Source organism: Eschrichtius robustus, chromosome 2, assembly GCF_028021215.1.
Source record: "Eschrichtius robustus isolate mEscRob2 chromosome 2, mEscRob2.pri, whole genome shotgun sequence".
In the NCBI taxonomy this organism is placed as follows: domain Eukaryota; kingdom Metazoa; phylum Chordata; class Mammalia; order Artiodactyla; family Eschrichtiidae; genus Eschrichtius; species Eschrichtius robustus.
The window spans coordinates 76,820,009-76,837,280 of record NC_090825.1 but is presented as its reverse complement, the minus strand read 5'-3'; the positions used below and the strand labels follow the sequence as shown (position 1 = coordinate 76,837,280).

At 35.6% G+C, this 17,272-nt stretch overlaps 1 protein-coding gene across 8 annotated transcripts in view; it reads left to right on the top strand.

Annotated features, from left to right (window-relative positions):
- Nucleotides 1-17,272, top strand: part of SKIC3 (SKI3 subunit of superkiller complex) — a 169,987-nt gene that overhangs the window by 126,682 nt on the left and 26,033 nt on the right. For all 8 annotated transcript variants that reach the window (XM_068535651.1, XM_068535647.1, XM_068535645.1 and 5 more), the window contains 6 exons: nucleotides 890-1,014; nucleotides 1,837-1,960; nucleotides 11,652-11,873; nucleotides 12,939-13,011; nucleotides 13,880-13,933; nucleotides 14,170-14,281. In XM_068535651.1, coding sequence (XP_068391752.1) covers nucleotides 890-1,014; nucleotides 1,837-1,960; nucleotides 11,652-11,873; nucleotides 12,939-13,011; nucleotides 13,880-13,933; nucleotides 14,170-14,281 — 710 coding nt within the window. The remainder of the gene's footprint in view (nucleotides 1-889; nucleotides 1,015-1,836; nucleotides 1,961-11,651; nucleotides 11,874-12,938; nucleotides 13,012-13,879; nucleotides 13,934-14,169; nucleotides 14,282-17,272) is intronic.

Sequence of the window (17,272 nt, the reverse complement as noted above, 5' to 3'; positions counted from 1 at the left end):
CATAAACAATCTAAGGTAGTCCTCTTCCCTTCATTAAATATTTATCAAAATTTGAGTTAATGGATTTTTAAATTCTTTCACCTTCATAAAATTAATTTTAGAAGCAAATATTGCCTATATTTTTAGCTCCCACCCACACCTCCAGGATTAAAAAGATTTTATGAAAAGATTTCTAATAATACATTAAAAATAGAAGCAGTTTCTGATTATAGTGATAGATACCAGAAATCAGAGTCTCAAAGGTACAGTGAGTCTGTTCCAGGTGGTGGCAGCTTCTCTTCATTTTTAAGTAAACAAAACACGGTTTTTTATTTTGTTGTTATTAAAAAGCATTCTACTTTAGTATCATGTATAACAATTTTTACTTTTATTCCTATTAAATACAGAAAAGATAATGTATAGTTTTATCTGTGGGATTTTAGTGTATCTATATGCCATCCAAAAAAAATGGATGTGCAGATAAACAGTTTACACAAAGGCTGGGTTTGGTTATGACTTGCTAAGCTTGTCAAAGATGCTCATAGGGTAATAGTTAACTAACATACTAAGCTTAAAAAATTAGAGTTCTGTATCAAAGTCAACTTGAAATTATTTTTATAACAGTTTAATTCAAGTTTGTTAAAAAAAAAAAGACTGTAATTCAGCAGAACTGTTCATTTTCACACATAATTTAAAAGAAAAGTGTGAAGTTAAATCCCCCTAGTGCATCCTGTTGGAAATAAGTGATATGCCTTCTATTTTAATAAAAGGCTTTTCTACAGCTTTAACACTGATAGATGAAGTAGGTTAAGTTGTTAAAAGAGCTTTAGTATAATAGTATTTCTGAATTTTCATGATATAAGCCAAAATGATTTTTGATATTAAAAGTAAGTTATGTTTTGCTTCTTAGCTCTATTGGTGAATATGATAAAGCTATCCAGGCTTTTAAGTCAACACCCCTTGAGGAGTTAGAAGACATCATAGGTTTTGGATTGGCTTTATTTATGAAGGGTCTGTATAAAGAGAGCAGCAAAGGTAAGTGCATTGCTTAAGGCTAAAGGATACTTTCTACTTTTCCAGAGCTGAGAAGAATTTAATCATGATGAGCTTACATACAGAAAGATGTAATATTAAGATGGGGGTAGGGGTTGTAGTGTTCATTAAAAATCTGACTAAAAGTCAGGAACGTTAAGAGGTACTTTTTATCTGTTCCTTCCTTTAGTACATTATTATGATGAATAGTCCTTTTATAGCAGTGTTACGAACTGAATGTTATCTTTATTATTTAGATGAGGAAACAGACCCAAGATCACTTAGGGTACATGTATAAGGTAGCATTTGAAAGCAAGCATTTACTACTACACAGTGTTTCAATGTATATTTCTGATAAATGAAGGCCTCAACCATTGTTAGTAATAATAAATTTTGGTTTCTCTAAAAATGCTTATTGAGTGCATTTTCACATATATGGCCCAGCCTATGTGTGTGCAGCTCATTTTAAGTACTGCTTAATGGAGTTGCTGGTCTGTAAATGGGAATGTGGGTGATACCTCAATGGCTGTAGACCTCCACTTCTTTTGAAGATACTGATTCAAACCTGCCTATAGATTCTAAAGAAGAAAATTGAGAAATATCACGTAATAACCCGAATGATATTCCTAGAATCACCTTGGAACAGCTAAACCAAGTTAGATATTCTAAATTTTTATTCCATTCACTTGAGAGCAAGGGAACAATAAGATGTAATTTTAGTTAGACCCTTTTAAAAAATAGGATTAGGAAAGGAAAAATCCCACCATTTGTCAGTCAGGATTGCTTTTATATTGTTTTGTTTTTGTTTCCAACTCTATGTAACAGCCTATGAGAGAGCCTTGTCTACTGTTGAATCAGAGCAAGACAAAGCTCATGTCTTGACAGCTCTGGCAATAGCAGAGTATAAACAAGGAAAAATGGACGTAGCCAAGACATTGTTATTTAAATGGTATGTATAGTTGACATCAACACTCGACATGACCAGATACTTAAATATTGGATTAAAATTTGGAGGAACGTAAAATGAAGTTCTTAATGTTTCAGGAACATTTTTGTGAACAACAGGGATTGGACCCACCTGGTTCTGAACTGATAGTCACAGGTGGAGCTGGACATCATGGCTTAATTCTTAATTCTGGATTCATCGAATCCTTCAAAACCATCCTATACTCTGTGTGTATTATTTATTTTTTTAAAACAGTAATTGATCAGCTCATCTCTTAGGATCATAAAATTTTAATGAAGGCAGTCATTAACTGGCTTGTTTTTGGCCCCGTAAGTTCCCAAAGAGACTTTTTTTCCTCTTTCCTATTCAGGTTAACCTGATAAAGTTCATTCAAAGTTGAGTCTTTAAAAATGTGTATATACACCAATATAAATTGTAACTGTTTGTTTATTTTTGGGATAATTTAATAAAATAAGTCTCTGATATCTGTGGTTACTTATATGGTATTTTTTAAAAATAATTTATTTTATTTTATTTTTGGCTGCGTTGGGTCTTGGTTGTTGCGCGTGGGCTTTTCTCTGGTTGCAGTGAGCAGGGGGCTACTCTTCATTGCGGTGTGCAGGCTTCTTTTTCTTTTTTTTAATTTTTGAATTTTATTGTATTTATTTTTTTATACAGCAGGTTCTTATTAGTCATCAGTTTTATACACTTCAGTGTATACATGTCAATCCCAATTGCCCAATTCATCACACCACCATCCCCACACCCCTGCTGCTTCCCCCGCTTGCTGTCCATACGTTTTTTCTCTACATCTGTGTCTCAGTTTCTGCCCTGCAAACCGGTTCACCTGAACCATTTTTCTAGGTTCCACATATGTGCGTTAATATACGTTATTTGTTTTTCTCTTTCTGACTTACTTCACTCTGTATGACAGTCTCTAGATCCATCCACGTCTCAACAAATGACCCAATTTCGTTCCTTTTTATGGCTGAGTACTATTCCATTCTATATATGTATCACATCTTCTTTATCCATTCGTCTGTTGCTGGACATTTAGGTTGCTTCCATGACCTGGCTATAAATAGTAAATAGTAAATAGTGCTGCAGTAAATAGTGCTGCAATGAACATTGGGGTGCATGTGTCTTTTTGAATTATGGTTTTCTCTGGGTATATGCGCAGTAGTGGGATTGCTGGATCATATGGTAATTCTATTTTTAGTTTTTTAAGGAACCTCCATATTCTCCATAGTGGTTGTATCAATTTACATTCCCACCAACAGTGCAAGAGGGTTCCGTTTTCTCCACACTCTCTCCAGCATTTGTTGTTTGTAGATTTTCTGATGATGCCCATTCTAACTGGTGTGAGGTGATACCTCATTGTAGTTTTGATTTGCATTTCTCTAATAATTAGTGATGTTGAGCAGCTTTTCATGTGCTTCTTGGCCATCTGTATGTCTTCTTTGGAGAAATGTCTATTTAGGTCTTCTGTCCATTTTTGGATTGGGTTGTTTGTTTCTTTAATATTGAGCTGCATGAGCTGTTTATGTATTTTGAAGATTAATCCTTTGTCTGTTGATTCATTTGCAAATATTTTCTCCCATTCTGAGGGTTGTCTTTTCGTGTTGTTTATGGTTTCCTTTGCTGTGCAAAAGCTTTGAAGTTTCATTAGGTCCCATTTGTTTATTTTTCTTTTTATTTCCATTACTCTAGGAGGTGGATCAAAAAAGATCTTGCTGTGATTTATGTCAAAGAGTGTTCTTCCTCTGTTTTCCTCTAAGAGTTTTATAGTGTCTGGTCTTACATTTAGGTCTCTAATCCATTTTGAGTTTATTTTTGTGTATGGTGTTAGGGAGTGTTCTAATTTCATTCTTTCACATGTAGCTGTCCAGTTTTCCCAGCACCACTTATTGAAGAGACTGTCTTTTCTCCATTGTATATCCTTGGCTCCTTTGTCATAGATTAGTTGACCATAGGTGTGTGGGTTTATCTCTGGGCTTTCTATCTTGTTCCATTGATCTGTGTTTCTGTTTTTGTGCTAGTACCATATTGTCTTGATTACTGTAGCTTTATAGTAAAGTCTGAAGTCAGGGAGTCTGATTCCTCCAGCTCCGTTTTTTTCCCTCAAGACTGGCTATTCGGGATCTTTTGTGTCTCCGTACAAATTTTAAGATTTTTTGTTCTAGTTCCGTAAAAAATGCCATTGGTAATTTGATAGGGATTGCGTTGAATCTGTAGATTGCTTTGGTTAGTATAGTCATTTTCACAATATTGAATCTTCCAATCCAAGAACATGGTATATCTCTCTATCTGTTGGTATCATCTTTCATTTCTTTCATCAGTGTCTTATAGTTTTCTGCATACAGGTCTACTGTCTCCCTAGGTAGGTTTATTCCTAGGTATTTTATTCTTTTTGTTGCAATGGTAAATGGGAGTGTTTCCTTAATTTCTCTTTCAGATTTTTCATTCTTAGTGTATAGGAATGCAAGAGATTTCTGTGCATTAATTTTGTATCCTGCAATTTTACTAGATTCACTGATTAGCTCTAGTAGTTTTCTGGTGGCATCTTTAGGATTCTCTACGTATAGTATTGTGTCATCTGCAAACAGTGACAGTTTTACTTCTTTTCTGATTTGGATTCCTTTTATTTCTTTTTCTTCTCTGATTGCCGTGGCTAGGACTTCCAAAACTATGTCGAATAATAGTGGTGAGAGTGGACATCCTTGTCTTGTTCCGGATCTTAGAGGAAATGCTTTCAGTTTTTCACCATTGAGAATGATGTTTGCTGTGGGTTTGTCGTATATGGCCTTTATTATGTTGAGGTAGGTTCCCTCTATGCCCACTTTCTGGAGAGTATTTATCATAAATGGGTGTTGAATTTTGTCAAAAGCTTTTTGTGCATCTATGGAGATGATCATATGGTTTTTATTCTTCAATTGTTAATATGGTGTATCACATTGATTGATTTGCCTATATTGAAGAATCCTTGCATCCCTGGGATAAATCCCACTTGATCATGGTGTATGATCCTTTTAATGTGTTGTTGGATTCTGTTTGCTAGTATTTTGTTGAAGATTTTTGCATCTATATTCATCAGTGATATTGGTCTGTAATTTTCTTTTTTTGTAGCGTCTTTGTCTGGTTTTGGTATCAGGATGATGGTGGCCTCATAGAATGAGTTTGGGAGTGTTCCTTCCTTTGCAATTTTTTGGAAGAGTTTGAGAAGGATGGGTGTTAGCTCTTCTCTAAATGTTTGATAGAATTCACCTGTGAAGCCATCTGGTCCTGGACTTTTGTTTGTTGGAAGATTTTTAATCACAGTTTCAATTTCATTACTTGTGATTGGTCTGTTCATATTTTCTGTTTCTTCCTGGTTCAGTCTTGGAAGGTTTTACCTTTCTAAGAATTTGTCCATTTCTTCCAGGTTGTCCATTTTATTGGCATAGAGTTGCTTGTAGTAGTCTCTTAGGATGCTTTGTATTTCTGCAGTGTCTGCTGTAACTTCTCCTTTTTCATGTCTAATTTTATTGATTTGAGACCTCTCCCTCTTTTTCTTGATGAGTCTGGCTAATGTTTTATCAATTTTGTTTATCTTCTCAAAGAACCAGCTTTTAGTTTTATTGATCTTTGCTATTGTTTTCTTTGTTTCTATTTCATTTATTTCCGCTCTGATCTTTATGATTTCTTTTCTTCTGCTAACTTTGGGTTTTGTTTGTTCTTCTTTCTCTAGTTCCTTTAGGTGTAAGGTTAGATTGTTTATTTGAGATTTTTCTTGTTTCTTGAGGTAGGCTTGTATAGCTAAAAATGTCCCTCTTAGAACTGCTTTTGCTGCATCCCATAGGTTTTGGATCGTCGTGTTTTCATTGTCATTTGTCTCTAGGTATTTTTTGATTTCCTCTTCGATTTCTTCAGTGATCTCTTGGTTATTTAGTAACGTATTGTTCAGCCTCCATGTGTTTGTGTTTTTTATGTTTTTTTTCCCTGTAATTCATTTCTAATCTCATAGCGTTGTGGTCAGAAAAGATGCTTGATATGATTTCAATTTTCTTAAATTTACTGAGGCTTGATTTGTGACCCAAGGTGTGATCTGTCCTGGAAAATGTTCCGTGCGCACTTGAGAAGAAAGTGTAATCTGCTGTTTTTGGATAGAATGTCCTATAAATACCAATTAAATCTATCTGGTCTACTGTGTCATTTAAAGCTTCTGTTTCCTTATTTATTTTCATTTTGGATGATTTGTCCGTTGGTGTAAGTGCGGTGTTAAAGTCCCCCACTACTCTTGTGTTACTGTCGATTTCCTCTTTTATAGCTGTTAGCAGTTGCCTTATGTATTGAGGTGCTCCTATGTTGGGTGCATATATATTTATAATTGTTACATCTTCTTCTTGGATTGATCCCTTGATCATTATGTAGTGTCCTTCCTTGTCTCTTGTAACATTCTTTAGTTTAAAGTCTATTTTATCTGATATGAATATTGCTACTCCAGCTTTCTTTGATTTTCATTTGCATGGAATATCTTTTTCCATCCCCTCACTTTAGTCTGAATGTGTCCCTAGGTCTGAAGTGGTTCTCTTGTAGACAGCATATATATGGGTCTTGTTTTTTTATCCATTCAGCAAGCCTGTGTCTTTTGGTTGGAGCATTTAATCCATTCACGTTTAAGGTAATTATTGATATGTATGTTCCTATGACCATTGTCTTAATGGTTTTGTGTTTGTTTTTGTAGGTCCTTTTCTTCTCTTGTGTTTCCCACTTAGAGAAGTTCCTTTAGCATTTGTTGTAGAGTTGGTTTGGTGGTGCTGAATTCTCTTAGCTTTTGCTTGTCTGTAAAGCTTTTGATTTCTCCATCGAGTCTGAATGAGATCCTTACCAGGTAGAGTAATCTTGGTTGTAGGTTCTTCCCTTTCATCACTTTAAGTATATCATGCCACTCCGTTTGGCTTGTAGAGTTTCTGCTGAGAAATCAGCTGTTAACATTATGGGAGTTCCCTTGTATGTCATTTGTCATTTTTCCCTTGTTGCTTTCAATAATTTTTCTTTGTCTTTAATTTTTGCCAATTTGATTACTCTGTCTTGGCGTGTTTCTCCTTGGGTTTATCCTGTATGGGACTCTCTGCGCTTCTTGAACCTGGGTGGCTATTTCCTTTCCCATGTTAAGGAAGTTTTCAACTATAATCTCTTCAAATATTTTCTCTGGTCCTTCCTCTCTCTCTTCTCCTTCTGGGACCCCTATAATGCGAATGTTGTTGCGTTTAATGTTGTCCCAGAGGTCTCTTAGGCTGTGTTCATTTCTTTTCATTCTTTTTTCTTTAGTCTGTTCCACAGCAGTGAATTCAACCATTCTGTCTTCCAGGTCACTTATCTGTTCTTCTGCCTCAGTTATTCTGCTATTGATTCCTTCTAGTGTACTTTTCATTTCAGTTATTGTATTGTTCATCTCTGTTTGTTTGTTCTTTAATTCTTCTAGGTGTTCGTTAAACATTTCTTGCATCTTCTCGATCTTTGCCTCCATTCTTATTCCGAGGTCCTGGATCATCTTCACTATGATTATTCTGAATTCTTTTTCTGGAAGGTTGCCTATCTTCACTTCATTTAGTTGTTTTTCTGGCGTTTTATCTTGTTCCTTCATCTGGTACATAGCCCTCGGCCTTTTCATCCTGTCTATCTTTCTGTGAATGTGGTTTTTGTTCCACAGGCTGCAGGATTGTAGTTCTTCTTGCTTCTGCTGTCTGCCCTCTGGTGGATGAGGCTATCTAAGAGGCTTATGCAGGTTTCCTGATGGGAGGGACCGGTGGTGGGTAGAACTGACTGTTGCTCTGGTGGGCAGAGCTCAGTAAAATTTTAATGCACTTGACTGCTGATGGGTGTGGCTGGCTTCCCTCCCTGTTGGTTGTTTGGCCTGAGGCAACCCAACACTGGAGCCTATCCGGGCTCTTTGGTGGGGCTAATGGCAGACTCTGGGAGGGCTCATGCCAAGGAGTACTTCCCAGAACTTCTGCTGCCAGTGTCTTTGTCCCCACGGTGAGCCACAGCCACCCCCCATCTCTGCAGGAGACCCCCCAACACTAGCAGGTAGCTCTGGTTCAGTCTCCCCTGTGGTCACTGCTCCTTCCCCTGGGTCCCGATGCGCACACTACTTTGTGTGTGTCCTCCAAGAGTGGAGTCTCTGTTTCCCCCAGTTCTGTTGAAGTCCTGCAATTAAATCCCAGTAGCCTTCAAAGTCTGATTTTCTAGGAATTCTTCCTCCCATTGCCAGACCCCCAGGTTGGGAAGCCTGACGTGGGGCTCAGAACCTTCACTCCAGTGGGTGGACTTCTGTGGTATAAGTGTTCTCCAGTCTGTGAGTCACCCACCCAGCAGTTATGGGATTTGATTTTACTGTGATTGTGTCCCTCTTCCCGTCTCATTGTGGCTTCTCCTTTGTCTTTGGATGTGGGGTATCTTTTTTGGTGAGTACCAGTGTCTTCCTGTAGATGATTGTCCAGCAGCTAGGTGTGATTCTGGTGATCTCACAAGAGGGAGTGAGAGTACGTCCTTCTACTCCGCCATCTTTGTTCCAATCTCTGCAGGCTTCTTATTGGAGTGACTTCTCTAGTTGTGCAGCATGGGCTCTAGGCACATGGGCTTCATAGTCGTGGCACACAGGCTCAGTAGTTGTGGCTCACGGGCTCTAGAGCACAGGCTCAGTTGTTGGGGCACACGGGCTTAGTTGCTCTGCAGCATGTGGGATCTTCCCGGACCAGGGCTCGAACCCATGACCGCTGCATTGGCAGGTAGTTTCCTAACCACTGCGCCACCAGGGAGGCCATATATGGTATTTTTTGACTTTTCGAAATTTTTTGTGTGGGGGGAAAGTTGACCTTAATTCCTTAAAAAGCAGGAGGTGATTAATGGATGCTATTGGACAGTAGTTATCAATTAGTGCTCTGTTGGCATTTTCAGTGGTACTGATCTTCATAGTACAGAATTGTTTCCCCCATTGCAGGAAGATCTTATCCCTGTCCCCCGTCTGTTAGATGCTAACAGCCCTCCTCAATCATTGTGAAAACCAAAGAAGTGCCTCCACATCTCCAAATTATGCTCCCGTGCCAAAGGTTAGGGGGATGGAGTTGACTAGATGGTACTAGTTGAGAATGACTTCCATAGGATAAGCTTTGGTTTTGTTTATTTGTGGTGATACTTTTGTTCCATCCTGATTAAGGTAATTTTCTTGTATAATAAGTAAGCAGTTCTTTCTCCTCCTCTTAGCTATTTTGAGAAAACCAATCAGGATTTTAAAAATCTTGTCACTTTACATGGATATACTCATGTAATGTGAATATATGTTCAGAAAATCCAAATTTGCAAATAGCTTGAGAAAAAGAATCATAGATGCTAATATGTTGCTTCAGTAATAAAGAGCAAAAGTAACACCAAATTAGTTATGATTAGATTAGTCTTGGGTTACTGTTTAAAACAGTAAATGAAACTGTTTTGAACATTAGTAGAGGTGGGGAAAAATAGAAGAATATTTTCTTATTCTTTTCTCCGCTTACGAGGGAAAACCTTTACCTCCTTTTTTTGCGTTGTTGGATCCAGGGCTAGGTATTTTTATCTGATCTATGTTTTTTTCTTTGTTTTTGGTTCTCTGCATGTCATCTTTCAAACTGAACACTGCAAACTGCTCCCTTTCCTGCCCCTTTGCATTCTTTTCTTTGACCTCCTTTCTATGAATAATTCAGTTACCCGTTCTTTATTGATCTTGTTTGGCATTCTTATGTTGGGGACAAAGCAGTGTCCTCGGTGCTTAGGGGGAGTGTGAATAAGTTCAATACATAAGGGGAAAAAATCTGGTTACCAGCATCGTAGAATTTATGATATAAATAACTACATGTAAAATTCTAGCACATGGTACAGGGCAACATGCAGGTACCGTGCATTCAGCATGTGTTAGCTTAATGGGATGTAGTCATTTCAGTAATAATTTAGATTTTGTATTTTTTTTTTTTTTTTTGGGCTGCATTGGGTCTTCGTTGCTGTGCGCGGGCTTTCTCTAGTTGCGGTGAGCAGGGGCTACTCTTTGTTGCGGTGCGTGGGCTTCTCATTTGTGGTGGCTTCTCTTATTGCAGAGCACAGGCTCTAGGTGTGTGGGCTTCAGTAGTTGCGGCATGCGGGCTCAGTAGTTGTGGCTCGTGGGCTCTAGAGTGCAGGCTCAGTAGTTGTGGTGCACGGGCTTAGTTGCTCTGCAGCATGTGGGATCTTCCCGGACCAGGGCTCAAACCCGTGTCCCCTGCATTAGCAGGCGGATTCTTAACCACTGTTCCACCAGGGAAGTCCCTAGATTTTGTATATTAATACATATTAGAGTATATAGGTTTGTTCTCTTTTGAACCAAGGCACAAATTAGAATTTCTTCTTTTGTTGTTAGTATTGGAATTTATATTTTACTATTTGCTTTTTTTTTTAGTTACAACTTACGGTGTGGTTTATTTGTATTGATGGAAATGACTATAACTAATTGATATTCTTCCATATTTGGATGCCTCCATCTATTAACCCTTATCGTAAAAAGAGTTACTATGGATGCTTTAAGTTTACTCCAGAGCTGCCCATGAAAATTCATGACTTTGTAGCTGTTTGTCAAAATCAAATTCTAAACAGCTTGTTGTCCCCTCCCCCAAAATAATAGAAAGACATAGCGGTAGGTATGGGATATTTTATAATGTTACAGCTATTTATATTATATTTTAATGAACTTTGTTTAACAAAATCTTCAAAGTTCCTATGTTTTGTTACAGTACAACATTCATAATTATTATTAGAAGTACTGTTAAGTTTATAAAGAACTAAGGTTTTCTTCATTTTAATTAATAAGGATTCCTAAACATTATTGACTTTTACCTCCATAAGGCTATATCAGATTTCACGGGTGAAGAAGGAAAAGAAAAAAGCTGGATGTTTACATACAAAATTTAAATTCTCCTTCAATTATAAACGTGCTCACTTGGAATATGGTGGATAAAGATAGTTTTTGTAATTATTATATATTGCTCTTGTTTCAAATACCACAGAACAATAAAACAAAACCTTTTTGGGAATGATAAAAATCAGATCTTAGGTTAAGGATTTTTCTTTATTATTCATACCTTTTAGGATTTTATTGAAACTAAAGATTTTAGCGAAATTATTCTAATTATTTACCTAGAACTGTGACCCAAAGATACTGTGCTGTATATTTGTTTCTAAATGTAGATAGAATGACCAGAAAGGAAATTTGGCTATTGATGCGCTGCGAAGGCCATTGGTACTTTAAACTGCTTCAGAAATTCAGGGAAATGGGACTTCCCTGGTGGTCCAGTGGTAAAGAATCCATCCTGCAATGCAGGTGACGTGGGTTTGATCCCTGGTTGGGGAACTAAGATCCCACATGCCATGGGGCAACTAAGCCGCGCACCACAGCTACTGAGCCTGCGTGCCACAAACTACAGAGCCCGCGCGCCACAACTAAAGACCCAACACAGCCAAAAAAAAAAAAAGAAATTCAGGGAAATTACTGTTCCTAGAAACCATGGAACTTAGTTTTATAGTTATCTTAAAGCTGGACTGTAGTTTGGTGAATCTATAAGTAAATTGTTTTTTCTACCAACTGTTAAGTGTGTTTTAATAGTTACAGACTATTGTACTCATGGCTAATAGGCAATTAAAAATATATTTACAGCTCTATCTTAAAAGAACCAACCACGGAAAGCCTTCAAGCCCTGTGTGCTCTAGGATTGGCAATGAAGGATGCGACACTGTCAAAAGCTGCACTTAATGAGTTACTGAAACACTGCAAACAGAAAGACAATGATTATCAGAGGTGCCTTCTTACTTCAGCGATCTATGCACTGCAAGGTCGCACTGTGGCAGTGCAGAGACAAGCATCTAAAGCTGTTCACAGGTAAATTCTGTACTTGTGAACTTGGGGTCTAGTTATACTTGATGAAGTTGTCTTTGATGTTTGGACCTTATTAAGACTATACAATGAGGTAAGCATATATATTTGGAAACCAAGTTGTGGTTTTATGAAACTGTACATAGGATCAGGTAACTGACTACACGTTATTTCACCTCTAACAATTTAAATAAAAAATTCATTTGGTAAAGAGAGAACAGAAAATCTTTCAGATTAAGGCCCAAATCTTGTTGTTGTTTTTTTTTTAAGAACATGAAAAGTTTATTCACAAATGAAGGAATAAAAATGGTTAATATACAAGAAAATATCTGAAACTTCATTAATAATACAATAAATGCAAATTTTAAGAACAAAGATACAATTTTTGACAAATTGACAAAAATTTTTAAGCTTTTTAAAAAAATTAGACATACTGAGTAAAGGCAGTTTATACAAGGAGGACTCATACAGGACCTGTAACTGGCCACAAAACATTTTCCCCAAATTCTCCTGTACCAAACCTTGTTTTAATATGAAAGCCCTTACAAATTCTCAAGTTTGTGATGTTGTCAGTTTGTTATCTGATACCGTCCAGTTTGATGGTTTTAGGAATTTTTTGGCCACTCAAACATTCATTAATATTCAAAATTTGGAAAATAGAAAGCTGTTATCACTAGCAACAGTGGTTATTTATTAGATTTATTTTTAGCAGTAAAGTGTTATATCTGTAGTTTATTTTCCTTCCACAGTTCTCATCTCTGTGTTTTCTTCGAACACAACGTATTAAATTTCCTTAACCTTTCTGAATTGGATCTCATGGCTCTGTAATCATCACACTGCTGATTTTTCTTTCTTATTTTAATAAAAACTGTAGGTGTATATAGGAGATGTAAAGTATGTTTCTAAAAATTCAGTCACTTTTAACCACACATAGAGAATTAATTTGAACTTGTTTTAGATGTCTAAAAGATGTTTAACTTAGATACTAAATAAAATGTTGATTTTGGGGGTACTTTTTGTGCTTAAAGTAACCACCGTCTCTAAGCCCTCTGCTTTTGATGGTCACTATAGTAACCCAGCTGATCCTGCTCTGTGGTCTTTGTTGTCCCGAGTGGTTGCTCAGTACACTCAACGAAATGCAAAGGTGAGTAATGTTCTAAATTCTGGCAAAAAGATAAAATAACTTATGATGTGGTATATAATATAATTTTAAAGTATCAATATTAACATTATCACTCTGGAAAATAATTAACTAATAGAGCAAGGGAGTTCTGTTATTTAGTGAAGTTTTTCATTAGTCATTCAACAAGTAGTACACAGAGTTTCTTCCATGTACTGTTGTACTGCTCCGGGTGTTATGGAAGATACAAAGAATGAGGTGGACTTTTTTGAACATGTATAGATTGTTACGTTATTCTTATAATTCACTTTCTTTTCCAGGTAAAATGTCTAATTGAATTTTTAAAAATTAAGGATTTCAGATCGACTTTATGAAAACTATCGTGCTGCGTATATTTTCCTTACTTTTAGTACTGAGTTGAATATTGAGGTGGTGGTGGTGAGGTTCATGATGCTCTGAACTTTAGTTACTTATTTTACTGGGGACTGTGGACATTTTAAAAATACTGAATTTTCATGGAGTAAAAACTATGTTAGTTTATCTTAAAATAAGTTTTGTGGTCTTTTTTTTCTTTCAGTCTTCGTTTCACAATCTTGTATATTGTTAGAAAATTGTATATTTGTTTGTTACTACTGTAAAGTCATGTAACTTTTGGACCTTTAATGAATATTTTAAAAGAGCAGAGTTGAACTGATCATAGTAGAAAAGATTTTCTTTTATAAAAATATTAAACTGCTTTTTTAAAGTTGGTACTTAAGGAGTTTAAAAGTTACAAATGTGATAAAACTGAACCTTTCAAATGACTTAATGTAAAGATTTTATCAGTCTTAATTTTTACTTTTTTGTGAAAGTTTATGCATTTATATAAGTAATAATTTGTTTACTATTATAGGGAGGTGCAGTAGCAGGAAATGTGGCTCATATTCTGGACTCAAATCATGGAAAGGTTAGTTTGCCCCAATTCAAAGGAAATGTTAAATAATATTATTATTATTTAACATTGGAAATGTTAAATAATATTATTTACTGTTAAATAATATTGTTAAATAATATTATTGATGAATAATTTTTCTTCTTAGGCTTAGGGATCACATCATATCCAATATAGTACTACTTTTAGTCACTTTGAAAGTCAGGGAGCTATAAAGAGAATTGGTTAACACCCTTCCTTTCTCTTTGTAGAAGGCATTACTATACACTGCAGTAAATCAGTTGGCTGTGGGAAGCAGTTCAGCAGATGGTGAGAAAAATACTGCACTAAAGGCCATTCAGAAGGCAGCTCTCCTTTCTCCAGGTGAATATAATGTGATCCATTTCATTATTTAGGATTCCGTCCATCTTGCATTTGTGTTAAAGAAGCAAAGTTTGTGTTTTTATGAAATAAGAAGGGAATTTTAAAATATTTTAAGATCTTGCATATTATTTGATTACTGCATTCAGCTACTGATATTTAAGAGATAATCAGTTATTGAAGCAGGCTCAAAGGAATATCTGTTTAAAGATACTTCATTAACCATTATTGAAACTCTGAATTATATATTTTCAAAAAGTGGTTTTATTTCTGTTTTCCATCAGTCTGGTTTAATGAGGTTTATTTATAGCTACTAAATTATTTAATAAACATGTTTAGTTATTTTTATGTGTAGTTAACTTTTTGAAGAGTGGAGATATGTCTTCTATGGTAACTGTTCGAACTGCCAAGGTGCTGGCCTCACCTGAACTAATTTCTTAGTTCTAACCAGAGTCGTATGTATGCCATTGGTCACAAAAGGCACTGGGGAACTGCATATAACCTGCATCAGCATGCTTCCATTACCACTGCTGGAGAAATGCTGTAGAGGATTGGAATGTCTAACAAAGTAGGGTCATGGGATATATTTTTACATAATATTATTTTTAACATGAAATATAGCTTTAAACAGTATATTCCCCCAGAGCACTTCAAACATTTGCTGGATCAGAATGCTATTGCTTTTGGCCAGGGACTGTGGGGAAACATACAAAGAACAGGTTCAGTACTATCTTCACAATAAATGATAAGGATCCTAACTAAACTTCAGAGATTATTTTATAAAACAAGTAAACAAACCAATGTCCTGTTGTTTATTCTTTCTTTCATTTTTGAAATAGAACAAAAAGAAATCCTAAACATTTGGTTTTATCTATGTTCTATGTTAGGTAAGTTTCTGATTTTTAAAGGTGTTGCCAAACAAGTATTAGATATAGAATTACTCTCAAGAATTCTTACTGTGGATCTAGAATGATAGATGTTAGCCTTTGATTGTGTACGTGGCATACACTTTAGAAAGGTGAGATTGCCCAGCTAAGATCTTCTCTAATCATTTTCTCTGATTTTCCCATATTATCTGGAGAAATTCATAAACAAGGAAGCAGAGTCATATAGGAAGCTTAAAACAGGGACTGACTGATGAAGCCGAGTGCTTACTTGAGACTTGTTTGGAGTCCAGTGAAAGTGAATGTAATTGTAGTTATGTGTAGTAGGTGTACATCTAACCTTTGTAGATCTTTAGTTAGACAAAGTACAGTTTTGATAGATGGTACTCCAAGGAATCTTTTCAGAAATTTAAATATAATCCCAGGAATTTAGAATTGAATGGAAAGAAATCCAGTGTCTGTTAGATTAGTGCTTCTGTGATATTAAAAGGTATTTTTAGCAAACCATATTAAAAATTTTTTTAGTTTTCTAGTATTTATATATGTATAAATTATATATATGTGTATATACATATATATGTATAAGTTATATATGTGTGTATATACCTATATATGTATAATATTTATATTATCACTTTGTTTCATAGGGAATTTGAGTTGCTGGTTATCTGTAGAAGAGTTCATGAAGACAGCAATTCTTTTGAATTGTGACAAAAGAAATTGCTGCCAGCTAATGTCCATCCCCCTCCCAAAATCTAAACTATAGAATACCCTAAGATCCTTAAATGAGTTGTTCACTTAATCTTAGAAACACAAAAATTGAGTCCACTTCAACTGCATTCAGTTGCATTCAGTTATAGGATTTTAGACCTGAGGGCACCTGAGCCATCATCTAATTTAGATGCCTTATTTTGTAGAAGTATGTGTTCCAAAGGAAGAGTGGCTGCACAGTTAATTAGTGGCATTGTTAGACCTAAAATCCAGATCTAAGATTCAGTCATCTGCCTTTCATTATATAGTATTCAGATCTCACCATAAGTTCTAGGAAATGGTCCCCATTTTCTTATTCTGGATTTGATTATGTCTTATGATATTTAAAATAAGGTAGGCATTATCTGGGCAGAAATTATTTTATAATATCAAGGTATGTATTTAATTTTTTACAAACATTTTTGGTCTACATAAGATTTCTAATGATTCTTGTACAATTAGCAGTAATACTGGCTGTCTATAAATGAAATACATGTATTTCAGCCATTTGATAGGAGATATATATTGGATGGGGCAGTTAGGTAAGAAAAAAATTAAAAACTAGAGCTAAGAAGTATGTTTAAATGACTGTATTATTAACTGGAACCCCTTGTAGGATTTAAAAATTATCCATTTGTGTTTTCAAGGGTAATAGGACTGAAAATATTAACCATGTAAATATTAACCTGCAAAATATGATTTGTGAAACAAAAGACCAAACAAATTAAAAAGCCTAAGTTCCAAATCCCAATCCAGCTTTCTGTTTTCACAATTAACTTTCTTGAAAACAGGAGTCTATACTCATAATCTCTTTTATTACCTTCTCAACCCACTGCTATTGGGCTTTCCCTCTTCCCCTGAAGCTACTATCAAGGTGTGAAGGAAGGAAGGAAAGATCAAATGGATGAAGGGATACATCAGTGTAATCATAATTGCTTCCTTGGAATGATAAAGTGACTTTTATGCTTGGCTGTTAAAACATAGGTAAAATGGCGTTGTCTTGAGCTTTTCCTTTGTCTCAGACTTTTCTTAAGAGCTGAGAATTGTGTTATCTTGCTTTTCCTATGACTGAGTCTTTAATATAGGGACAGTGATGAACACAAGTGTCTCTGTGAGACTTGCCCTTGGTATTCAGTGAAAGTGAATATAATTGACCTTTCCACAACAGTGTAGTACTCTAGGCAACTCACGTAACCAGCCATGGAAGAAGAGTTAAGTAGGATATTTCTTATCCTCTGATGTGTTTGGAAAAAATGGCAAATCTTAAAGGATGAATATAGTAATGTGCCTTATGAACTAGTTTTTCTTTAAGAAAATGGAATTTTTCTGGAGATGATATTTCATTTGTTGGTATTTGTAA